A 25,317-nucleotide genomic window follows, 5' to 3' on the forward strand; every position below is an offset into this window, starting at 1 on the left:
TATCTGCTTGGGAGGTGTTTAATAATAAAAAAGGCAAACCATTTATCTTGATTAAAGAATAGCTTATTGTGGTTTAGTTTGAACCTGTTATTTGACTAATTTTTACTGATTTATAAACAATGATAGCCTGTAAATCAAAGCTTTTCATAAATCAAAGCTTATCCATACAAGCTTTTATCCCTATTTATCCCAGTAAGAAACAAAAAAAATCACATTTTTGGCTATATTATTGAAATTCTTACACATAACAAATCTGAACTGTTAAAGAAAGTAGATTCCAGGAATGAAATAACTTAAAAGCTTAAAAATATCAGGTAAAATGAGAATTAAAATCAAGATACAAGAAAATACCATCTTTGCTCTTTTATTCACAGCTATGCTGAGCTCACTGAAGATGCCATGAAGAGGTGGAAAATTGAAATTGTGCTATCTGTTCATCATGTACTGTGTTCTCTCTCAGTGTGTATGAATAGAGACACCTCTGCTTCTGTGGAATGGCAAAACAGAGTAATTTAGCCAACAGGAATGATGCTTCAGCATTCAAAACTAATTACACTATTTAAAAAGACTTACTGTTGGTTTTATTCTCCTAAAAAAATAACATTTTAACCGTATACATTTACTGTTACACTTTTTTAATTTTAGCAATCACATAATTTGCTTTTTCATATGTCCTTGGCGTCTATTTTAATCATGTGAATAACAAAGGACTAACAGGATCTTTTTCTGTAAGTTACATAAAGTACATTCCACTCTGAAAGGTAAAGAAAAAATTACTTAATGGGGCATTGTATTTCTGTGACTATCCTACTATATAGAAAATTTATTTAGTTATTTTAAATATATTGTTAATGAATTCAAAATTAGTCTTGGAGCTGAAGAATTTGTATTGTTTTAATACTTGAACTTTTTCAGTGGATTCTGCTTCTGAGGTTATTTTCTTCCTCGTTCTTACTACCCAATTCTATTATTAGAAGTTTTTCAGAACAAATCCTGGCTGCTATCCCATGTTTGCATCTCTCGTGACTCTATCAGTAACATTTGGGCAGGAAAGCCCTTCCAGTTGCTTGCAGCTGAGTTGCTAATTATATTTTTGTTACTTGGGAAGAGAGTAGATCCACAGTATTCTCAATTTTGCTACTTCTCATGGCTAACAGGTATAACAAGTGGGACAAGTACATAAAATCTCAACGAGTCAAAGCAGATTGACTGAATGAGATAATTTATTCAATAGCTCTATGGGTGAATAGAAGTTGTGGCAGTTATTTTGTTGTCATTTTATATTTTGTGTGGCTACTTTGAGAATCTCATCCTGCATTCATTAAGCAAACTCTGTTTAGCAGTATTTGTCCTGTCAAAACAGATTACAAAATTTCGCACTAGTCAGAAACCTTTTCAAACAGGAAAACAGTATTTTCTTCATTTTATGTGAAAGAATAAATCTGTTTCTGATTTTCAAACAGAAGAAAATATGGTTTATTCTGTACTCTGATTCGTTATTGTCTACTAAGAAAACTGGAGCATCCTTGCTTGTGCTAGTAATGAATCTAAGAAGAAACAATATTTGTTCCAAGCAGCTGACAAATGTCAGCTGGGAAGATGATGGGTTAATATAAAGGTGAGACATACTTTTTTACTTGCATCCTTTATAACCAAAGCAAAGACATTACAAAAATATACAAAAACTTAAATAATCAAAGTGTATAACAAGACAGTTTGTGGTTAACCAAATTCTGGAAGCTTGAAATAAACAGGATAAAAGGCAAATTGGAGTCTTTGTATCCAGTCCTCAGGTGGAAATCTGTTTAACCTTAGCTACTTTTTCTGAAGAGTGTTTATCATGTTTTTGGAAGAGGGTTTGTTTTGTCTTTTTTTTTTTTTGACTTTGTCAAGTAGAATCTTGCTGTCTCACCTAGCATCAAAGCACACCACTGGCTTTTTTACCTGGTTAAAAACAAAGAAGTTTGGTTGTGTCAGCATTACTGAAAGGGCTGCAATGGCATCATCTAGAACAGCAGTGGCAGAACAGAACCCTATTTTCTCAGAAGCAGTGCTATCAGATCACAGCAAAGTATGCAAATTTGGTGCAGGGAAGGGTGAGAAAAAGATTGCTTTTTATTTCTAGACTAACCTGACCATGTCTGAAGGGTTTCTGTAGAAGCTCATGAACATTTTGTCATGAATAAATGTTTCTGAGACTTGACAAGTTTGGCATGGTTAGGAATTTGCAGAGAAAGCTTGATTCAAGCATTTGAATATGAGCTCATCCTCTAGGTAGAAAACTATTATTTTATTGAAAACAAAAGCAAAATGAGATAGTTTAGTAGTGGCCTTACCACAGGCAATGCAGAAGGAAGTATCAGTGCTGGTCATAATCCTTGTAGCCTCCCAGCGCGGTGCTGACATGGTTGTAAAAGACCTTATCAACATGAAAATATCTACTTTTAGTTAAAAAAAAAAGCTTGAAAGACCCAAAACAACCTCTCCTCTGCTATGTTTCCCAGTCCTGTCAAAAAGGAATGAGAAGTTTTTGAGGTAGTCAGATACTCCATGACTCTACTTAGTTTTGTCAGAAAACACATAAATACAAAATTGTGAACAGTCTAACTAAAATCTTCACTAAAAATTAATAATAGACAAAACATTCCAGAAGATTGTTTGGATGATATCAGGTCTGCTTGGGCATTGTCACTAGCACAGACAAATTAGTAATGTTCAAGGCAGGGTAAAGATGGTTAAAAATGCAAGACCAAACCAAGTGAAATAAAAAATTTATTTTCATTGACTATATATTGTGTTGTCACATAGTAGTAAATAAAAACAAGTCCATACACAGAAAAATCAGTGAAAGTTGCAGGAATTAAATGGATGAGATAATCAGAAGTAGATAATTCTTGCAGGATTTTACAGTGGACCACCAGAAACAGAAGATGCAATCTGCTTGTATGTGTAAACCATTTAGGAGGTAGTTCAGAACTACCATGCATAGTACTTAGAAAGGAGAGAAAATAGCAAAATAGTATTTCTAAATAGATATTAAAATACTTTTTGATTTGTCAAGGTATGGAAATTAATTGCTATAAAAAGAAACACTCTGTGTTTTACAACTGTTTCTTTACCATCAAGATATTTAGAGTGGCATTTTGTAATTGATCCTGGATTTGACTAGAAGCAAATATGTGCTATTACATAGTTCCCATTTCTTTGCTGTATGATTACTTTTAAAAGAGTAGACATCTGTCAAACAGTTAATGATCTGTAGTAAATGTTTTTTAAAACTTTCTAAAACAAATGGAAACTTCTTAAATTAATTTAAGATAAATTAATTATTTTACTTCTTAAAAAATAAACTTCTTAAATCAAATGAAAAAATAGCGAAAGCAAATAAATGTATAATGACTGCTTAAGCAATGTGTATCAGGCAATAATTAAGGGGGTTTTTTCTGTGCCTGTTGGAGAATAGTCCAAAATTAGTGAGATGATTAAAATACTCCACCGAATTTGGATCTCCTGGATGTAAAACTAGTATCAGTTGGATAATAGCTGATGCACCTACTGTGCTTACATCCTAAGCCCCTGGAGATGAAAAGTATTTTCTGTTTTTAAATAGAAAAGATGATGGATGACACAGAAGACTTTTCAACAGGAGCTGCAGTTTGTTAACAGTGGTCACTTCTACTCTTGGCAACTGGAGTCATGTTTCATGAAAGATGCATGTCTGCATCCCAGATGAGGCTTTCCAAACAAGCTCTTGCTGTTTGCACAGTAATGAAGCGCTTCCAAAAGGTGTTGAAAATAGTCAGCAGGACTGATAAGGTTTTCAGCACGTGACTCAAATCAGTATGCCAGGCACATTTCACAGGCTGCAGTTGGTGCCTGCTGAGTGGATGAGAGGTCGTGTTCCTTTTTAAATACACGTACCCCATGATTGGTGAGATGTGCTGTTGTTTCAGGCTGGCATTTGCAGGTTGGGTAGTACAGGATGCAGGGCAGTGTCTCAACCCCAAAGAAAAGGGTGGTGCATCAGACTTCTCTAGGGAAACAGGTTAGCACAAAGGCTAGAGAAAGAGAGGAGACAATTACATGTAAGAAGAAAGCTTTTCCATGGTCTGCTCTTCCCCACTCTGTGATGTGATGGAACACTATGTGGCCATTAATCAAGATGCAAGAACATAAAACTTCTTACCTGAAGCCAGGGATTTTAATTTTTCTAGTGTAAGAAAATAGGGTGAGAGAGAATAGGAGATAGAACAGCAGAATGGAAAATGTGGGTGATAACAAAGAAAGGAAGTTCCTTTCCTTTCCCCCATAAGCATGGAGAAAGTTGATATCCAAAAGTGGTGGTATGACCAAGAGCTTAGAAATCAAGTAATCAAGTTCTGGGATTTATGTCTGCCCCTGGATATTCATTCTCAGGGACAAGGGAGTGGAGGAGCTGGTCTTGCTTTTCCTTTACAGAGTGTCTGTTCTGCTGCTGTCTAACTCCTGTTTTTTCTGGATTCATCTCCACATCTCACTGCTTTGAATTGCTGCCTCACCCTTGGACTTCATGGCAAATTAAAATACACACCTAAGACCTTAATTTCATGACTGCACTGTACCTTGTGAGCCATTCCAAAAATCTGTAACTATTTCTAGCTAGAGACTGGAAATCAGACATCAGTTTCTGAAAGAATTCTCTGCCTTCAGGACTGGGCTCTAATTGCTGTTCATCGCGACTTTCTGCTTGTTAAAAACAGTTTCATTAAATGCAGCGCAGCTCACGATTATCAAGATAATTAAGTTTGCAATGATCCATATGACACTGAGTGAATAAAAGCTATCAGGAATTCCTAATATGAGTACAATCCCCTTAAGACTAAAATTCATTATTCTTTGCAATATAAACTCAAACATTTTAATGTCTAGGCCACAAAGTATTTTCCCAATGTTCTTGGGGGAAAAATTGAGATTACATAGACCGAGAGATTAAATAGGATCAGAGTCTTTTCCCCAGGTAACCAACAGGCACCATAAACCAATGTAAAGGACAGAAGGTGCAGTCTTGTTCTGGCCAGCTTCCTTCATCTGCTCATTAGCAGGAGGGAGAGCCTGCAATTCACCCTCCAATGTGCTACATATGCTGCATGATTCTAGCAGCTCATAAAGGTTGCAGCTTTAATACATGGCTTCTGACAACCTGACAGTATTTTAGCAGTGTTCTCCCATTTTAACCGTTTTTACTCTTTTTCATTTCATGCAGTAGCTTAGTGATCAGAATAATGCCTTTATCCGCTGAAGCACCTACTATGGTTATAGACTAAAAAAGAGAGTTTCAGCACCATCTTTTTGGAATTCAAAATCATAAAGTCTGGTTGTGTTTTCTTGACGTTCTGAGTCCTGTTGAAATATACACATTGGTCAAATTAAAAGCCTTTGGACATGAACTAAGTCAAATAGGGCCCAGTGAAGATGGATCTTAGCAGCACACCAGAGGGAGGGATGGGGCCTTTTGAGATGAACAGGTGGAGGAAACAACAGTGCTTGCACCCTTGCCAGCAGGAGTAGCATGGAGTTGGGAGCGTGGCTGTTTCTGCCTTATCCCAAGAACAACCACGGCAAGCACTATGGGTCATCCACTGTATTTATTTAAGGGAGGAGGATTACTCATCAAAAGTGGAATCTAAATTCTGAGGCTCACTTGCAAATCGAGAGCATCACCCCAATGATCAAAAAAAGCCCCCGTGCTTCCCACAATAGCACTGGGCAGATCCTTTCCTTGACATATAGACTGAACTCAGCACACCATCACTTTGCCTTAATATATGTCTGAGTTGTTGTGAGGTTTTTTTTCAGATACTCAATTTTCTATTTACAGGTTTTAAGGGCAATGGAGAAAGGCAATTCTTTATAGAAATAGATATTCCCTGTCCTATCCACAAACCAGCTGCTTTAACATATGCTTTGCAAGGGCTGGACAGGTCAGAACATGACTGTGCTATAATGTGAAGTGTCTGATCTTCTTCACGTTGGCTCCAGGCCCTGTGGAGATTAGTGGGGGCTCAGCCAGACAAGACAATGAAAAACAAAAGAATTCTGCACGAATCTGCACACAGACATACAGACCTTACTGAAATATTCTTTCTTGTGTGTGTGAAGCAATGGATTTCCAATTTCTGCTGCAATGGAAAACAGAAACTTAATTCAACGAGTGAACATGCTGTTTTCATTCACCTGTGGGAGATCCAAGGTATTTTCCTCATGGTGATTAACAGCTTTGCAACCCACCAGTGCCTGCAAAGGCACTGTGAAACAAAGAAAGCTTAGATGGACTTGGAGGAGTGGAAGAAGCTGGAGATGAAAGCTCAGTGTTCAGTTTCGTTACTCTGCAGACTAAAAAAAACAATCTTTTGAGCAAAGCACAGTGGCAGAACATAAAAAAGTATTTATTATTGAATTTAATTAGTGCTAGGTTCAAGTTGAAGATTGTTAAGTAGCTTTTTGTTTTCACAGGATTCTTTTTCAGTTGAAGTGTGGTGCAGCTCTGTGTAAATCAACAGATTTTTGCTAGTGTACATATGTTATTGTGTCAAAATCAGAAAGAACATATTTATGAGCAGTAGAAAATGTACATTTATTCTAGGCATAAGTATTCTGTTTGAAATCTCTGTGTGGAAATGATTCAGCAGCAGCTGAATTGTAAAGGTAGAATGCTGAAGTCTCCTCACTGTTGTGTTAAGATTATACTGTCTGAGAAACATGAAACACTGATGTGCTATTCCATAAGCCATGTGAAGGGAGAGAAACACCAAAACTGTGTCCCATTTTTAGAATTCAGTTTTTGGAAGAATTTTCCACTGCTGAAAGGGAAGTAGCAGTGGGAGTTTTGTGAATGATGATAAATAGATGATAAATAACTTGAATCACATACAGACTGAGGAGTCACAGTGGTTCAAATCCTCCCCCCTCTGAAGCTGATGGGAGACAGCCAACCTGCAAAAGTGCTGTTTTGGCTTTCCCTGCAATGTTGCAAGTTTTGTACATAATTTTGTTTCCTAAACAGACCAAGTGTTGTGGAAGGAGAAGGAAAAGCAGGGGCTACTTTTTCTATTGCAAATGACAGTCAGAAATACTCACTGATCTGCATCAGTTTTATTCCCTGGAACCAGACTTAGGATCTCAGGCTGAAAATTTTCTTGCATGTGGGGAGACAGATGTCCTTAAGACATTAAACTAAAAAAAAGCTTTGAAACCAAGCTGCCCCCAGGAAGAGCAAAGTCAGGAAGAGCATTCTGAGAAACATGGCTCAAGCACACACACATGCAGTTGGGAGCCCATCTGAATGTGGTTCACCACTCACACTGAAGGGGTTTCAACACTCTGAGAAAATAACACCTGTTAGTCACCACCAAAACTCTCTTTTCCAATACTTCTTTCTGTAAAATATTCTAGAAGTTCTTCTTATAGGGAGAAGGTGTTTGAGCAACTTTTAGTAAATTAGAGAAGTTTAGCTGAGATTGGCTTGAAGTGCCACCTTCTTTCTGCTGCACGCTGAAAAACTGTAGGACAAAGAAGGAGGATAATTAAGAAAAATATGAGAGCAAAGGATTTCAGAAGTTGTGTGTGTTCCAGCAGTGGGTAAATGGTATGCTGATTGAAGTATAATGCCTTTGGGAAAAAAAAAATCCTCACAAAAGTACATTGGTATAATCTGAATGCCCTTTTACTGTGCACCCAATACATGAAAAAAAACGAAGTCTTACTAAATGCAGAAGGAAATTCTGGCATTTCATTTACACACATAAAAAAAATGTTTGAAAACATTAGTATGAAAAGGCAATGAATCTCTCTCCTAAAACTGTCTGTGTCTGTAAGAGATAAGAGGGCAGGAGGAAGGAAAAAGAACAGTAATTTCTTTTAAATTATTCTTGTAATCCATTTACTTACAGCACAGCACCTACAAAACACCTTGCAATGACTGGGCAGATGCTCTGGCAAAAATAAGTACTCTCACCGTTCCCTCACTTTTCCATTTCCTTGCAATTCACTTTTTTTTCTAAAGTAGAGAATTCTTCAGTTCAGGTATTGTTCACAGTGACGTGCTAATAGGGACCTCTACTCATCAATGCAATAGAAATTATTAACATGAAGGAATTATTAGCATACTACTATTCATGTGGTTAAACATGCATGTAAAGTCTTTAGTGGGCTTTTGCTTTGCAATCTCTACAGCTTAACTTGGTGTCTCCCACAGCTTCAAAGTCCTCTGTGGGGGGGAAACCTGCAAAACTTCTGCCAGTCATCAAAAGGACTGACCATTCAAGGCCTTGCCATGCAGTAAAGGGGAGGAGTTGCTTGGGAAGATTTGTCTTGTTTAACATTTTTGTTTTGCCCAAAGGAAGATATTCTGGTCAAGCCTATGAAGCCCGGCTCCGTTCCAGAATTTTGAAGGAAAAACTTCTCAGAAGGATGAACAATGGGCATTTAAGTGCCCATCTAGTGTCTTTAAATGATTTGTAAGATTTAATAAGTATTGCTTGTGCTATGTCTGATAAAGCTTGGGAAGTAAAGTATATCTGAAAAGTTATGAGGAAGGCTTAAGGACAGTCAGTGAGGCACAAACAGCAGCAGGGACAGCAGTAGCAGCTACAGTAAGTTCTGGGGACAGCATGAGGATGAGCGGAGCAGGAACACCCAAGTAAGGGCCTAAAGAAGTCATACAAAGAGCTGCTGAGTTCACTTGACTTGTTCAGCCTGGTGGAGAGAAGACCTCATAGCTGCCTGCAGATTCCTCACAAACAGAAGCGGAGGGGCTGGCACCAATCTCTGCTCAGTTACAGAACCCAAGGGAACAGCAGGAAGCTGTATCAGGGAATGTTCAGGCAGGGTGTCGGGAAATGGTTCTTCACCTGGAGGCTGGTTGGGTACTGGAACAGGTTCCCAGGGGAAGTGGTCACAGCACCAAGGCTGACAGAATTCAAGAAGCATTTGAACATTCTCAGGCACAATCCTTTGGATAGGGCTGTGTGATATACACAATGATCCTGAAAAGTCCCTTCCAACTCAGGAGATTCTGTGGTTCACTGAAGAGACCTGGAGGCAGCTCTCTTAAGCAGGGTGATATGTCAAGGGTGTTGCCACAGGCAACCACAGCATATTTCAGTGGCACAGGAATCTTCTGTTGGTGAGGATAGCAGTAACAGGGGTGGGTAACACTGGGGTGAACAGGAGAAGAAGCTGGGCAGGGAGACCATGAAAGGACACCGGGCGGTCGAGGTCACATGCAGGCCGCTGATCTGGAGCAGCCTGTTGATGAGGCCTTCTTGGTCTGGCTGCAGGGAACATCATCCTCACCACCTCTCATCCTGATGGGGGAGTCCAGCCATCCAGACATCATCTGGGAGAGCAATACAGCCAGCTGTAAGCAATTCAGCACATTCCTGGAGTGTGCAGAGGACAACTTCGTGGTCCAGGTATTGGCCAGACCAACCGAGGAGAAGCATGGCCGGGCCTGGTGCTCACTGATGCGGATGAGCTCACTTGAGGGGTTAGGTCTGGAAGCAGCCTGGGCTGTAGTGACCATGCCCTGGTGAAATTTGTGATCTCATGGATCATGGGCCTGGCAAGGAGAATGGTCAGGACCCTGAAGGTTAGAAAACTTCGATCTCTTCAAGGACTTGGTGAATGAGATCCCTTGGGAAACTGTCTTTAAGGACACAAGGGCTGACTCAAGCTGGCAGCACTTTAAGGCCACTTTCCTTAGAGCACAAGAGCTCACCATCACGATGTGTAGAAAATCTTGCCAGGCAGGCAAGAAAATGGCATGGCTGAGCAAAGATCTGCTCCTCAAATTGAGAAGCAAGAAGAAAATGCACAGCCAGTAGAGGAGGGACAGGTGACTTGGGGAGAGTACAGGGATATGGTTCAGATGTGTAGGGACAGCATGATGAAAGCCAAGGCACAGATGGAGCTGGGCTTGGCAAGACATGTGAAGAGTAACAAGAAGGAATTCTATTAAGGATATAGGTAAGAAGGGAAAGGCCAAGGAAGTAATGGTCCCTTATAAGTGAGAATGGAAAACTGATAGCAACAGATACAGAGAAAACTGAATTACTCAATGAGTTCCTCCCCTCAGTCTTTGCTGGCTTGTAGTTTACCACATCTCTTAAGTTCTTGAACTTTAATTCGGTGCTGGGGGACTCAATCTGTGAGCAGCGAGCAGGTTCTGGACCACTTGATGAAACTAAATAACCACAAGTTTATGGAATCTGACAACATGCATCCCAGGGATATCCCATTCCTGAGGGGAACTGAATGCTGCTGTTGGCTAACATTTGTCATCGTATTTGAAAAGTGATGGCAGTGAGGGCAAGTACCTGGTGACCAAAAAGGAAACATTGCTCTATTTTTAAGAAGAGAAGTAAGGAAGGTGTGGGGAATTACAAGCCTGTTAGCCTGACCACTGTGCCTGGGAATTTAATGTTGCAGATCCTCATGGAAGCACTGTTAAATCACATACAAGACAGGTGATCAAGGAGGTGATCTGAGACAAAATAGCATGCCTTACAAAGGGCAGATCATGCCTGACCACTCTGCTGACCCTCTATGATGGAGTGGCTGCAAGAGTCAACATCTCCCAGCTAGTACAATTTGATGCACGTCAGTGCTGTGAGTGAGCCAGTAGGCAGCTTGGTCCTGACCTGAATTCCTAACTCTTCTGCACTGTGGCAGTCATAGTCACGGAGTGTACAGAGTAGAAGAAAACTGTAGTTCAATTCAAAAATTGAATACAGTTTGTCTTGGCCCAATAATTAATTTTTTTAATCACCTCTGTCTTACTTAGTAAAATTATTCTGGATCCACCATTGTTTTTTAGTGATTTTGGTAGTCTTTGGATGTCAGCTGGGGTCTACAGCCTGTACTGCCATTAAGGCATTAAAGGTGAGGCTCTGCACAGAGCATACCACACATTACACTTTTGTGATACAGAAGAGTAGTTGTAAACCAGCTTCCCTTTTCACTGTCACCTTGTGAGAATACTGGTAAAAAGAGAAGATATTCTAGGTAATATTGGGGGCAAAGTGAAAAAAATGGGTGATATGAAAGGACAAGATGCTTTCCTATAAGACATTGGTGTTGTTGGCACCAGGGCAGAAAGGATTTTTTCTCCTTTTATTTTCAGCTGGCCATAGTATGGAAATACAATATAATGAGAAATGGCATAGTCATAGGAAATACTCAGTATGAGCTCTTATAGGTAAGTGTAATATAGAACAGGATGAGAAAAGCAGCAGGCAAGCTTCTAGCCTGTTACCCTCATAGCCTTCAGCAAAATTGCAAGGGTCTCTTTAGATTTTCCAGTGCATTTTGTAACAGACATTAGATGCCTGAGCCCAAATTTGATGGTTGGAATTAACTTTATTTTAGGAATTGTTATTAGGACCAACTTTGGTATAAAGTAGTATAATTTGTGACACTAGTAGCAGGACATACAGTAGTACCCTTCTTAGTAGGGTGTCCTACCTGTCCCTGTGCTGCTCAGAGGTGTGGGATGTCCGCCGGAATCTATGAGATTGGCTCCTTGTTGCCTGGGATTCCCTGGAGAGATCCCATTGTGCCCGCTGACGGTGCTCACTCCTCCCCAGGCGGACTGGGACATCCCGTTCATGCCTTGCACCTTGGTTCCCACCATGAGACGTTTCAGAAACTGTGTCCTGAGCCCTGCCATGCTGCCATCTCCTGCTGCTTGAGGGGTCAAAACTCCGGGCCTGCTGACGCCTGCTGTGGCCATCATGGTTCCGCCTCCGGGACCTGCTTCGGTGCCTTTCCCGGTCTCTGGCACGGTTATTGTCATGCTCCCCACCGGAAGATCGGCGGTGTGAGTGGTCTGCGGAATGATGCCTCCTCCTGTCTGCAGAGTGGCGACGATGTCTCCTTCCTCGATTACGTCTGATGGAGCTGATGTAGTGCCCTATCGAGTACACCTCATAGTTATTGTCTCCCACTTTGCGGAGGAGGTATCGGAAAGGCTCCCGGCAGATTGGACAAACAGGTCTATTGCGGGACCATTCCAGTATGCAAGGAAAGCAGAAAGCATGGCTGCACCAGCTCACTGAGACTTGGTTGTTAATGGTGTCCAAGCAAATTGGGCACATTTGGTTCTCTGAGTTGTGTGGAGGTTCAGCCTGGAGCACCTGGTTGTTGCTGGCAATAGAGGAAGAGGTGCCATCTTCTGCCAAGCCCTTCTGCAACGCCATCTGGTACTGCAAACCAAAGAGATGCAAGGCTCCTGGCCTGCCCTGGAGACACAATCCAGAGATACAGTCTGCAGACAGCAGCCAAGCTGTCCACACCAAGCACTGAAGAGCTGCCCCTTCTACCTCAAGGCTCTGCTTGAGCTGCCACGAGGGCCAGGGACTATCCTGGGGAAGACAAGTGACACCAGAAGTGTCTCTGCATGTGATAGCTCTCAGGGCAGGGCAGTGACTGACCTCTCTGACATGTGCAAGCAAGAATTGCAAAGATGTAAAAGCAGTTTCTGGCCTCTCAGCAACAACAGTTGAAGCCTGGGAATGTGGCAAATTGGGACCAGCTCCCCAGGTCCTGCTGCTATTACTGCACAGGAAATTCTCTCTATGCTCTCAGAAGGCAGCCAGCGGGATGGGGGTCCATCCTTCCCCCATCTGCCAGTGTCTGTCCTCTTTGGAGGAGGGCAGGCATTCTGGCCCTTCAGGGCTGCCCCACACTGCAAAAAGGGATTGATGTCACACATGTCACAATGGCTTTGTGGTGACACCACAGGGCTTTCAGGAACTACACACAGAAGACATGAGCTCTGGCCCTGGGGAACAACAGCTTCCCAGGTAGTTTTTCTCACGAGGCTGCCTTGCTATCAAGGAGTTTTCCCTTTCTGTATTTTATATCAAGTCACAGGTTTTACCATTCATACCCAGCACTACATTCTAGTTTAGGAATAAACCAGCTTAAGGTGTTTTTCTAGCTTCTACCTACTAGCTTGTTATCCTCTTAACCTTGGTCACCCTTACGTAGGTCTCTAGATTTTTGGATGTGTTTTTTGATGGAGAAGAGATTCTATGATCCAAGCTTGATGGTGGGAATTGACTTTATTTTGGGAAATGTTAGTAGGACCAGTTTTGGTGTAAAGTGGTAAAATTTGTGACACAAGTAGTAGGATATACAGTAGTACCCTTCTTGGTAGGGTGTGCTACCTTTCCCTGTGCCACTCAGGGCTCTGGGATGTCCGTCAGGATCAAGAAGATTGACTCCTTGTTGCCAGGGGTTCCCTGGAGGAAACCGATTGTGCTGGCTGAAGGTGCTCACTCCAACCCCAGGGAGTCAGGGACATCCTGTTCAGGCCTTGCAGGTTGTCACTCATTGTGATCCCTCCTCCTTTGCTCTTCTCTTTGTGTTTGTCGCCAAACACTGTGGGGCCTCCTCCAAGATCGGCTCCTTGTTGCCTGGGATTCCCTGGAGAGGTCCCATTGTGCCCGCCGACGGTGCTCACTCCTCCCCAGGCGGACTGGGACATCCCGTTCATGCCTTGCACCTTGGTTCCCACCATGAGACATTTCAGAAACTGTGTCCTGAGCCCTGCCATGCTGCCATCTCCTGCTGCTTGAGGGGTCAAAACTCCGGGCCTGCTGACGCCTGCTGTGGCCATCATGGTTCCGCCTCCGGGACCTGCTTCGGTGCCTTTCCCGGTCTCTGGCACGGTTATTGTCATGCTCCCCACCGGAAGATCTGCGGTATGCATGGTCTGCGGAATGATGCCTCCTCCTGTCTGCAGAGTGGCGACGATGTCTCCTTCCTCGATTACGTCTGATGGAGTTGATGTAGTACACCTCATAGTTATTGTCTCCCACTTTGCGGAAGAGGTATCGGAAATGCTCCTGGCAGACCGGGCAAAGAGGTCTGATGCGGGACCATTCCAGTATGCAAGAAAAGCAGAAAGCATGTCTACACCAGCTCACGGAGGTTTCCTCCTCAATGGTGTCCAGGCAGATTGGGCAGTTAAAAGCTCTTCGAGGGATAGCCAGGGGCACCTGGTTGTTGCTGACAGTAGAGGAAGAGGAGTCACCTTCTGAGAAACCCTCCTCCAATGCCATTTGGTACTGCAAACCAAAGAGATGCAAGGCTCCTGGCCTGCCCTGGAGACACAATCCAGAGATACAGTCTGCAGACAGCAGCCAAGCTGTCCACACCAAGCACTGAAGAGCTGCCCCCTCTACCTCAAGGCTCTGCTTGAGCTACCATGAGGGCCTGGGGCAGACAAGTGACACCAGAAGTGTCTCTGCATGTGACAGCTCTCAGGGCAGGGCAGGGCAGTGACTGACCTCTCTGACATGTGGAAGCAGGAATTGTGAAAATGTATAAGCAGTTTCTGGCCTCTCAGCACCAGCAGCTGAAGCCTGGGAGTTCATCAGATTGACACCAGCTCCCCAGGTCCTGCCCTTATCACTGCAGAACAAATCCTCTCTTATCACTGCATAACAAATCCTCCTGTGGAGGAGGGCAGGCATTCTGGCCCTTCAGGGCTGCCCCACACTGCAAAAGGGATTGATGTCACACATGTCACAATGGCTTTGTGGTGACACCACAGGGCTTTCAGGAACTACACACAGAACACATAAGCTCTGGCCTTGGGGAAGGAAAGGTTCCTACATTCACTAGGCTGCCTTGCTATCAAGCAGTATCCTCTTTCTGTATTTTTTTATAAAGTCACAGGTATTACCATTCATACCCAGTACTATGTTTTGTTAGAAATAAACCATATTGAAGCATTTCTTACTCTGCTGGCTTTGCAGGTCTGATTCAACTCCTCCTGGTCAGCACTGAGGAGGCCACACCTGGAGTACTGTGTCCTTTGCAGGACTCATCCTCATGAGAGAGGGCTGGACATATGGGAGACTACTAGAAAAAATTCTCAAGGGTAATTAAGGAACTAGAGCATCTCCCCTGTTAGGAAGTGCTGAAAGTTCTGCCTACAGACTCTTCAACCTGAAGGAGACTCTGAATAGGGTAATATTTCAAGGTATTTCCATACCTGATGGGAGGGTGCAGAGAAGACTGAGACAGGCTCTTTTAAGAGATGCCCAGTGACAGCAGGCACAAAGCAAAATACTGCAAAGCAAAAACCTTCCTTCTGAACATCAGAAAGATGGTTTTTTGCTGTCACAGTGACTGAGCAGTGACAGATCTAGCCCAGGGTGCTCGTGGGATCTCCTTCCTTAGAGAAACTCAGAAGCTGTGTGGCTGTGGTCCCTGGCCACCAGCTTTCAGTGGCTCTGCTTGAGCAGGGGAGCTGCCTGGTCCTTTTTCACCTCAGTCATATTGAGGTGATTCTGTGACTCAAAGCACACTTGAGCAAGCTAACAAAGCATGTTGAGGTTGCCTGATGTGGGAAAATTTCATGCTCATGAAGAGTCAGGTTTGCCTCATACAACTTAATCATCCATGAATCTACGACTTTTTACCCCCTGGGCTTTATTAGTGACTGCACAGAAAACTAACAAGCAGATTGAAAGCATGAGGGCTCCATAAGGTTAAATGTCTCCTTAAAGGTATTGGTATGTTTTCATAGCATGCACTGCACATGACCATAGTTTTCCCAGGTGCTTGTCAAGTCACAGTTTACAACTAAATCAACTTGCTGTATGTCAGTGCTGTGTAGGAAAGTGGGCAACTTGATCCTGATGTGAATTCCTTGATGGCAGCATCCTAATCCTTCTGCTCTGTGACAGTCCTAGCCATGGAGTGACACAAAGAGAGTACAGAGTCAAGGATGACTGTAGTTCAATACAAAAATCAAATAAAATTTTTATTCAGAGTTTGGATCACCTCTATCTTTTGACAAAGCTCCTCTTCATACCAGTCTTACTGAAAAGTAAAAATTTTCAAGACTTCCAGTAAGGCTGTTGAAACCTTATCTCCACACACTTCGAAACTGAGCCCCATGTATCAAAGATATAGGCCAAAAAAAGTACTATTTAGGCCTTCATTGTCCCTCAAACAAATGGAATTAGCAGCATGGATTAGTATCTGCAATTAAACCTGCCTACTCATCAATCCTGAGCACATCTTCCACGGGATGGTTTTCATTGTTCTGTGTATTGACCTCTCCAAAATGATCAAGGAGAGATGTGGCTGGTATCCTGGGGACTGCATTAGCATTATTATAGAGCTGAATGCTGAAGTTCTAGTAAACAAAATAAACTCAGTACCAAGTGTTTTATACTAACTGAAACCAATTGCTCTTATCAGGTATATTACCTCAATGGGAAAGGATTGATGGAAAGGATTGCCAGCTTATTTGATGACTATTCTAGGTACTGCCTGGACCAATACCTATTAGTTGTATCCAAACTCAGTTGTGGATACAACTTCCTACAGCAGCAGTTGTAAGGGAAGGCAATGTACCTTGCCCACTGAAATTAATAAAGTAATCTGGGATAAGGCAAATACATTTCAAAGAGACTTTCCATTTTAGTGGCATCTAGTTAATTCCATCTATGACCCTGCCAGCTAGTAAAGATTTTACTGAAATACACAATGCTTTAGCATATATCACATACCCAATCATTACACTGGGGTTAAATAATTGTGGAATTATTCCCTATCTGATATGGCACAGAGTATGGTCCAGCAAAATGGGAACAAATAACAAACCATTCATGTTGATGCATGCATTGTAAGGGAACAACAAGGACTTATTGGTGGAAGTAACATCATTAAGGCCCATCAAGGCATTTGTCTTGATACTGAAGAAAATGTTTGTCAGTTTGAAATCCATCCTGATGAAAGCCTTGGAACTGTGCTTATAAAATTGGAAAGGGATGTGTTTGTATGAGAATTATTCCTGATTCCATGTTGAGATACGACATCTCTACAGAAATAAGCAAACATCTGCGTTCATAATTTTACCTAAATTAGATGATTCTGTCACAACCTGTGAATCCTGTCAAGATTTGTTGCCCAACCCCACTGGAATGAACCTTGCACTGGTGAAAAATCTACTGCAGCGCAATGTGTGTTGGCTGCTGGAATACATCTGAAACAATGCACAATGAACACAGAATTTAAACATCCTTCATACTGGTTTAGAAGAGGTACACCATGTCTTGGAAAGAATGAAGAAAGATGGATAACATCGCTAGTGGGATACTTTGTTTAGCCGGTCACCACTGTCTTAGGTTGCAAGGTGTGGCTGGGGGTGTGTATTCTATTGCCATCTGTTAGAGGTGGGGAAGTTGTCTTCTGTTAATTGGGCCACCTGTTAAAACTAGGTGGGGCAGTTTTCTTTATCCATTCCACAACCAATCCTCTCTCCACGAGATCTCTTCTGAGGGCCATTGAGAGTCGCTGCATGACTGATAAACTTACATCATCCCACTGGGAGATGCTCCACCCAGGGGGAGGAGCCAAGCATTCCTACCTGGATATAATCTGAGCCTTGGAACACCACAGGCAGCCTTTTCACACTGGCTTCCCAGAGAAGCAGCTTTCTTTTCCACTGGATTCCCAGAGGAAGACCAGGCCCATCTACACCACCATTGGACCTCCAGGGGAAAACTGCACCCTTCTACAGGATCACTGCTTCAACAGAACCACATCTGTCACTCCATGAGCATTGCAGCCACCATTTCAATTGACCAACACTCTGGCCAAGAGGGTGTCAGGTCATATTCTGACTCTGTCAGTGTTGTTTTGCATTACTGGTTTGTTGGGGTTTTTTTCCTAATAAAGAACTGTTATTCTTACTCCTGTAAATTTGCCTGAGAGCCCCTTAATTTCAAAATTATAGTAATTTGGAAGGAGGAGGTTTACATTTTCCATTTTAAGAGAGGCTCCTGCCTTCCTTAGCAGACACCTGTCTTTTCAAACCAAGACAATCACCAACAGAAGGAATTCTAAATCTAATGTTGCACACTATCTATAATGTTGTTGTTTTCTGTCATGTTAAGCTTATTGTTAAATATTGTTATATATGTTAGAGTTTGCCTGCTCACACTATTGCATGCATCTCCTCACATAATATTGTTCTAGTATGTTCCACAAGGTCTTAAAAAAATTAAATCTGGTAACCTGATCAAAATTTTCCTTCAGTTTATAATTGAAGCATAATATACCTCTGTTTACAACTACAGAGGCAAGAGGGTGACTGTGCCATCATTCACTGAAGCAAGAGAGAGATTGACTTTATTCATGGATTGTGCTGGTGCTGGGGACAAGCAGAGTGACAGACAATCCCTTCCAGCCTTCCTTGCCTTCCAAGGTGCATTAAAACACTTGGTATAAGGCTCTGAAACTTGAAGGGCAGGCAAATGACACAGTAGATGAAGACCCATCCAGGGAGCTAGTCAGTGAACCCAAAAAATTACAACTGTTTCAAGTTCAATTTTGCCAAATTCAAGTTTTGAGTAGCAAAAACTGCTTTCTTCCTTCCTTTGAAACTCCATGAACAGGGTGAGCAGCAGGCACTGATCTGCAATTTTAAAAGCCTTCCAAAAAAGTTTATGGAGTTTTTATGCCCCAAATCCAGATTGTGTCTAATTATTTTCCTCTACCACACAACCTGTTCAAATGCTATGCTTTCGGTGATCACCTCCAGAAGAATGAAAATTCTGTATTTTTTTCCCCAGGAAAGCTGTTACAGATTGCATTACATTGTTTCCTTTTTTTCCTTTTGTTAAATTACAGCAATATTTTAAATATCCTGAATATAAATTTCTTTCTCTTTCCTCACTTACTACTAGGTCTGAAGAAAAAATAAGAGATGGTCTTATTTCCTTAGCAACAAGAGTCAGGTGTGATTTATGCCACTGTGTGTTCCTGCAGCTGTCTCCAAGCAACAAAACAAACTGCAAAGCCAACTCATGTAAGCACAGTGTGTGGAGGGGGTTGAGGGAAAAGTTTGGAGCATATATACCTATCCCTGGCATCAAACAGGAGGTAAGACTAAACAGACATGTAATTTTCCTAGAAAAAAGTAAATCAAATATTCTAAACATATCAGTTCAGCCTGACAAATGCTCAGTATAGAAAGAGTAGCCTCTTTTAAAACAGTTTGTGTTTAGAAGGCAGCTGTGGATGTGTCTTAACACTTTACCAAGGTTTTGCCTTAGCTTATGAAAGTGGTACCATTGTGTTTGCTGTCTCTGAGCTCAGAGGAGGCTTTTCAGAGTCTGCATAGCAAGAGCTCTTGTGAAAAACACGAGTAATTGCATGGGAAAAAAATCAGTAATAATTCACTGTTAAAGTAGTTGCCAAAATTTGCCAAATTTAATTTGCCGTTTCAAAGCTGTTTCCTCTTTGAAGTCAAGAGGCTTGCATCTACAATTATATGATGTTGGCAAACACTGTGTCCCTAAATAGCAACTTTAAAGCTAGTGAGCCTTGCCAAATGTAATCATGACAGATAACACTATTTCCCTGAAAAAAAATATAGTTCTTGTTAAGGTGAAATTTGCTTTGAAATCTGAGGTTTTATGAGCAAAAGCTGCAGTTTGTGCATCAGTCTCTGCAAGCCAATAACTTTTAGATGCTTATCAGGTGCAGAGCTGGGACCTGGGTGTGAAAGCAAGCAAACAAGCAACCCTCCCTTCTGTAAACATTTCATCCCCACTGCTATCTTACTCATACTGGAAATCCATAAAACTTCTGAAATGCTGGGCTTTCCCTGGTGCTGGAGTCAGTGCATCCATGTCTCACACCTCTGAGCACATTCTGTCCATGCCAGCCTGAATGCAGAGGAAGAGTGGGCATCACCCCTCCCTGGAGTTTCCCTGCCATGTCAGTGTGAACTTACTGTGCTCCTTCAGCCTTTGAGAAATGGAAAATACCCACAGGCCAGGGCCTTCCACTCATTGTTGGCAGCAACACTGGCATCCATGGCTTGCAATACCGGCAAGCAAGAGGGGAAAGGCTTTGTAAAGACCACTAGACCAGCCCTCATTTTTAGGGGCCAGCTTCAAAATGGCATGAAGATCTCTTAAGAACTGGATTGCTGGGGCCAGGTTTGTATCACTTCTGGCAGTGCTGGTCAGGGTTCATCCCAGCCTGGCAACCAATTAACTGCAGTTTCTGCCCTTCCCAGGCAGAAATCAATTTACCATCATCCTTTCAAACTTTTGAGTTTTCAACTCCTGGGCTTCTACCTAAGCAGTTGTGCTCTGAACCCAACCTGCCTAATTACAGCACATTAGGCAATAGCCACCTTGCCTTGTATTTGTGAAAATTGCTTGGGGATTTTTTTTAATATGTTTGTGCTAAATGGTTTTCACCTCCTTTTTCTCTTTTTCTTTTTTTTTGTTTTTTTTTTGTTTTGTTTTGCTTTCATTTTGTTTAGTTTTATTGTTTGTTTGTTTTTTGGTGGGTATTTTTTGTTTTGGTTTGGGGGGGTTGGGTTTTTTCGGGTTTTTTTGTTGTTGTTTTTGTTTTGGTTTGTGTTTCTTTTTTTCTTTTTTTGGCTTATCTTTGGGCCTCATCCTTTAGGAAAAGGAACAGCAGTCTTACAGAAGAACATTTAAAGCATTTCCTCCATTTTTGACCATCTCCCTTTACTTCATATATTTGTCCTGAATTTAAATGTCATGTTTCTGTAGACATTCTATAGAAGAGCTCTCACTGAAACATTTTTCTGATACTCTACCAAAATTCTCATCAGCTGGTAGCTGTTCCTTAATTTAAAAAGAGCATAAAGCTGTAATGCATAATGTAGATTTTTTTTTTAAATAACATTATGACCCGAATTGATAGATTGTACAAGCCTGGATTGATGATGAATATTGGATTAAAAAAAAACCTTAAGGATTTGCTAGCTGTCTGCACATACACACTCCAACTGACACTGCTTCTGTAGATCAGGTCTCACTGCAAGTTTCAATATTTAAAAAGAAAATGTGCTACATCTTTGAGACATGATGCACTACCAAAATCAGGCTTGCTCTCCCATTCCCTTTTTTAACCCAATGTAATCAAACACAAAATTTTACATCAAAAAGCAATCCTTAGGAGCTTCATGAAATGCTACCTGACCTATCTCTGAAAAAAATAAACATGAGTCTAATTTCTTTTGTGAGCTACAAAAAATTTTAATCATATGAATAGTATCACCAAATCTGTGGGACTACCTCCACAACTGGTGCTGTCAAAAAGCTCAAATAAATTTTTCTTTAATTTGAGACAGAAATTCTGACTCCGTTTTATAGCATGCACCTGTCTCCTACTCTCTGTGGTGAGGCAGGCTGCTTCCCATTGTAAAATGGCCCAAGATGAAAGAATTGACAAGCCAATTCTCTCTAAAACACAAGGGAAAACTACCTGTGTCTCCCAAATGGTTCTCAAAGTGTCTTTAAGTCCTTAAGTGAAAAATGTGAATGTCCTTCTTGAATGTATAAATACATGGACATTAATAAGGTTTTTTTATATAAAACTTTTTAGTATAAAACCTTTCTGAAAGGAGAACCAGACCTGTAGAAAATACAAACCCATTTCTAATATTTTAATACTTATCTGCTTATTATTTGTATAAACCTATTTTTACAAAATGTTATATACTTTTAATATGAAGCGTGAAAGTATCAAAATGGAAACAAAACTGTTTTACGCTTTCTCTGGATTGCAGTTTCTTATACATAAAGGAATGAAAAAAGTGCCTCAAGACACCTGATTTTTGGTTTGGATGGCTGGGGCTTTTTATGCTTTGATAATCCCTCCTGCAAGGGTATTCAAAGGATGACTTAGAAGTGTCAAAATTTTTATTATTTGTCAGCAGGCTATCCTTTTCATTAGCTATTATGTCTCGTGAACTTGTTTGCTTCTAGGAAGCTCATTTTAAATGGCATATCTTTGTATTTGTTCATTATTTTAATTAAAATAAGCACTCTGCAATTGTTAGAACTAAGTTTTTATCTTAATCTTTTACCTTTTCATTTGTTCATAAATACCAATTTCTTCAGTGTCCTAGTGAGGCTTTTCAGTCTATGTTTAGTGTTGCATATCCAGAAGTCTGACTATGGGATATTAAAAGACTGACTTCTACACTGCCTTATACCAGTCCTTGTAGAACTAATTAAATTTAGAGATGAAACAGGTTGTCAGCAAGTCTGCAGGCTGAAGTTCTCTTAGAAAAGTAAGAGGTAGTCTTTTTCATCAGAATGCTGCAATATCACCTCAGTTCTAGGAGCAAGTTGGTGCAAAAGAGTCATGACTGAATCTGAGAAGCCTGGGAAGAAGATGGGTTTAAAGCAACCCAGACACAGCCACGAGGTCTGTATGGAAATTGTGGCCCACAAGTCTGGACAGCAGCATCTGGGGACCCAAGCTCCCTCCAGCACCTCCAGAATGGTGGATGGCCACTCTAAGATACACATTCTCCACATCCCTCCCTCTCCTCTCCTCTCCTCAAAGCTTGTGAAGCAGACTTAAGGTCCACCAGGCACCTCCCCTTCCCGTAAATCCACAAAGCTATGGTTTGTCATCAGGGGAGAGGTCAAGAGAAGAGCACTGTTGTATGTCCCCTCTCTTTGTTGGATGAAAAAGGTCAGATGGGATGATGGCAGACAAGCACTCCTCCTCGAAAAGTGACCCAGTGCACTCAGGAAAGAAACAGTACAGAGACTGTGCTTCTGAACCCTTCAAGGCAGCTCAACACTGGACTCTTTATGTCCCAAAATCTACACTTTTTGCCTTTCCTTCCTTTCCCATTGTTGTAGACCTGAAAAAGCATCTGTGAGATGTCTGTTCTTGACATTGCTGAGATGAGTTTCCAGCTCTTGTAGTAGCAGTTAAGTGTGTATCTGGCAGTTTGGAACAGGGCAGGGGGGAAGGTTTGGGATTGGTTTGGTTTGGTTTTTTTCTTTTTCTTTAACTTCCAGTGAACTGTGCTCAGATTTGCAAATTTCTCTCAATGACATACACATTCTTTCCTGAACATTTTTCTCCAGTATGTGTGACTTGAAAAAGTGCCTAATGAAATGATCTTCTGTGCTTGCACCATAAACACACGTTAGCCCTAGAGGTACCAATTCCCAGCTGATACACAAAACCCATCTTCAAGCTCTTGCTTCTTTACTCACTGTCTAAAAGAGTCATTTCTCATTCCCTGATGAAGCTTTAACCAGTAAAGGATCGCAATGGCTCCATTTAAAATTTCCCTGAACAGCAATAAAACATTATTAATCCCTGCTCCCTCTCTTGTCCCAGATCAACTAACAGCCATCATAAACACAGCAAACTGGGCTATTTGTCTGTGCTTCAGCTCATGTAGGAATAATTTTCTGTTTGATTCTTCAATCAGATCTGCAGTCTTTCCATCAGCTGCCTCTTTTATTCTCAGCCCACACAAGACAGAAAAATTGTCATCTTTTAAAAGCAAATATTGTACCTTCCCAGTTACATTTTCATTTAAAAAATAAATCAATAGAGTTTGTAACTGATAACCAGATTGTGATTGCTTTTAAGATTATTCTATCTTTCCCATGAGATAATCAGACAGCACAACAAAATACATCTATTTATTATGAGGAAAACTCACATATTCAATCAGCCTGTTTTAAAAGGGGCCATAAATGAGATTTAGACTTTTAAACAGCCTGGGTAACTTTCCGTCCTCTTAATTTCCAGTAACTTCCAGTTAAGTCCTTCTTCCCCGATAAAGGTTTCTAAGAATGTTTCAAGACTTTTATTTATGTACTTACTTATGGATATGCATACCCCCTACTCATATAATTAAGAAACTTCTTTTAGTGTTTATTTTACAGAAACTAAAAAGAGGTGAGCCACTTTTTTCTCTACACCATGTGCCTAAACGCAAGCACTGATCCCTGCCTTAAAACACCTGTTCTGCAATCGACCCAAAAGGAGAAGCAAAGAGCTTCTCTAAAATAATTACCTCAAATAATGTCCTAGCATACTTTGTCTTGCAGCATCGGGCTGCTGTGCTTTCATAATACAGGGGAAATATTTTCACTCTGGGTTTGGAAACAAAAATGGATAAAAAGGAAGACAGAAGATACATGCAAATATATTTTTCATAGGTTTCTGTAACACTTTAAAACACTGTTCATTGGATGTTTCTACTTAAGTCTGAACAGATTCACTGCGGATTTTTGTCGCTAGAGTTGGGTTGGAATTGTGATATTCTCATGCTTTAATGCTACAGCATTTCATCAAAAATACTCAGGTGTAGACATCCTACCTGTGATTATCTCCAGCTGAGGACATGAAGAGGCTGAGTGAAGGCATTTGCCATCTCCCAGCATGTGACCCATGATTACTCTCATTTCTTGAACTCTCTGGCAAAGAGAGTCGTGATGCAACAGTGAACTGCCCTACAGCATGCCACAGCCCTCAGTGCCAGCAACAAAACTGAGTGCCAAACTCCTCCTTTCACGTGGTAACCTTGCTGGAAAGCCATAGTGCTTTAAATGAATAAAGATAGGAAAAACCTAGTGGTAGGAACGCTGGTAGGTTTTCTTTCTTTTCCTTTTCTCCTCTACATTGTGTTCTGTTTTCTTGACTGCCGATATTACTATAGTCACCTAATCAGAATCAGGCTAATCCCATTGCAATGGGAGCAGTGCTGTAATGTTAGAAAAGGCTAGAAAGCCACCCTTCTGAAAGCAGGAGCTCTCCCTAGGGTAAGAGCTCTACTGCCAGAGACCCCAGAGGTAAGCCACTTACATCCAAGTCCTCAGATTGAACAAAAGCAGTCAGAGTACGCTCTCTGTTAGAAACATTGCAAGCTCTACATGTTAGAGCATTCCTGGTGCTGCTCCCTGGTCGAAGTCAGTCCTGCAGCATTAAAACTCAAAGGCAGGAGAGGGGAGTGCTGCTGGCTCATCCCCTGCATCACTGCTTGGGGGCTGCATGGACTCTGGCTACACTCAGGGTTACAGCTACTTTCACATTCATACTTTCTTAGAATCGGCTTAATCAGAGACGCAGGTTAAATTTTATTCAATTTTAGAACTGCTTGTTCCTAGCAATTTGATATCATTGTGGGCTCCGACCTGCAGTGGTTTCCAGCACAGCCGGTAACCCAGCGCTGCTCAGGAGCTGTGCGCGCTGTCCCACTGCTGCACGCTGCGCCGCGCAGGGAGGAGCAGATCCCTGGTGTGGGACGTCCTGGGGAAAATAGACATGCACTCAAACTCCATTCGCACCTTTCTTCTCGCAACTTCCAATGTCTGTTTCTCCTGCGGCGCTCTGGCTGCTGAGGAGTGTTAAGTGCGGTTCGCTGCTGCTTAGCGAAGGCAAAGACGCACCCCGCCGTGCCAGTGTTATTGTATACAACACTCCGTAATGCTCAAATTACAC

At 41.6% G+C, this 25,317-nt stretch overlaps 1 protein-coding gene and 3 long non-coding RNA genes across 13 annotated transcripts; 2 read left to right on the forward strand and 2 right to left on the reverse strand.

Annotated features, from left to right (window-relative positions):
• Positions 1–2,816: 2,816 nt before the first annotated feature.
• On the reverse strand, positions 2,817–24,790 carry LOC135290271 (uncharacterized). The gene is made up of 3 exons (XR_010353014.1): positions 24,682–24,790; positions 6,214–6,372; positions 2,817–4,058 (listed from the first exon to the last, which is right to left on the reverse strand). It is a non-coding gene; the product is annotated as an uncharacterized LOC135290271 (long non-coding RNA).
• On the forward strand, positions 8,587–23,557 carry LOC135290270 (uncharacterized). Its single transcript, XR_010353013.1, has 3 exons — positions 8,587–9,452; positions 18,753–18,948; positions 22,175–23,557. It is a non-coding gene; the product is annotated as an uncharacterized LOC135290270 (long non-coding RNA).
• LOC135290267 (uncharacterized) lies at positions 11,378–14,558 on the reverse strand. Of its 8 annotated transcripts, none has more exons than XR_010353007.1 (4): positions 14,334–14,558; positions 12,471–14,147; positions 12,174–12,242; positions 11,378–11,950 (listed from the first exon to the last, which is right to left on the reverse strand). XR_010353007.1 is itself a non-coding variant. In XM_064404169.1 (3 exons), exons 2-3 carry the CDS (start codon positions 12,234–12,236, stop codon positions 11,486–11,488), a joined length of 528 nt encoding a protein of 175 aa, XP_064260239.1. In that variant the 5' UTR covers positions 12,237–12,242; positions 12,471–12,744; the 3' UTR covers positions 11,378–11,485. The 8 variants fall into 8 exon arrangements, 2 of the variants coding, with proteins under 2 accessions (XP_064260239.1, XP_064260238.1); XR_010353005.1 differs by having other exon boundaries at positions 12,174–12,278; XR_010353009.1 differs by having other exon boundaries at positions 11,378–12,278; positions 12,471–14,052.
• Positions 12,813–15,650, forward strand: LOC135290269 (uncharacterized). Of its 3 annotated transcripts, none has more exons than XR_010353011.1 (4): positions 12,813–12,842; positions 13,228–13,363; positions 13,515–14,724; positions 14,805–15,650. It is a non-coding gene; the product is annotated as an uncharacterized LOC135290269 (long non-coding RNA). The 3 variants fall into 3 exon arrangements; XR_010353012.1 differs by lacking the exon at positions 12,813–12,842 and adding an exon at positions 12,849–13,117; XR_010353010.1 differs by lacking the exon at positions 12,813–12,842 and having other exon boundaries at positions 12,849–13,363.
• Positions 24,791–25,317: the final 527 nt, after the last annotated feature.

The sequence above is a fragment of the Passer domesticus genome, chromosome Z (assembly GCF_036417665.1).
Source record: "Passer domesticus isolate bPasDom1 chromosome Z, bPasDom1.hap1, whole genome shotgun sequence".
In the NCBI taxonomy this organism is placed as follows: Eukaryota; Metazoa; Chordata; class Aves; order Passeriformes; family Passeridae; genus Passer; species Passer domesticus.

What these genes read in the sequence shown, in the direction of transcription:
- LOC135290267 (XM_064404169.1), bottom strand. Translation starts at nt 12,236, where the DNA reads ATGGCGTTGCAGAAGGGCTTGGCAGAAGATGGCACCTCTTCCTCTATT. An exon ending in CTATTGCCAGCAACAACCAG is followed by an intron (nt 11,951 to 12,173) that starts GTGCTCCAGGCT and finishes TGTACTCGATAG; the next exon opens with GGCACTACATCAGCTCCATC.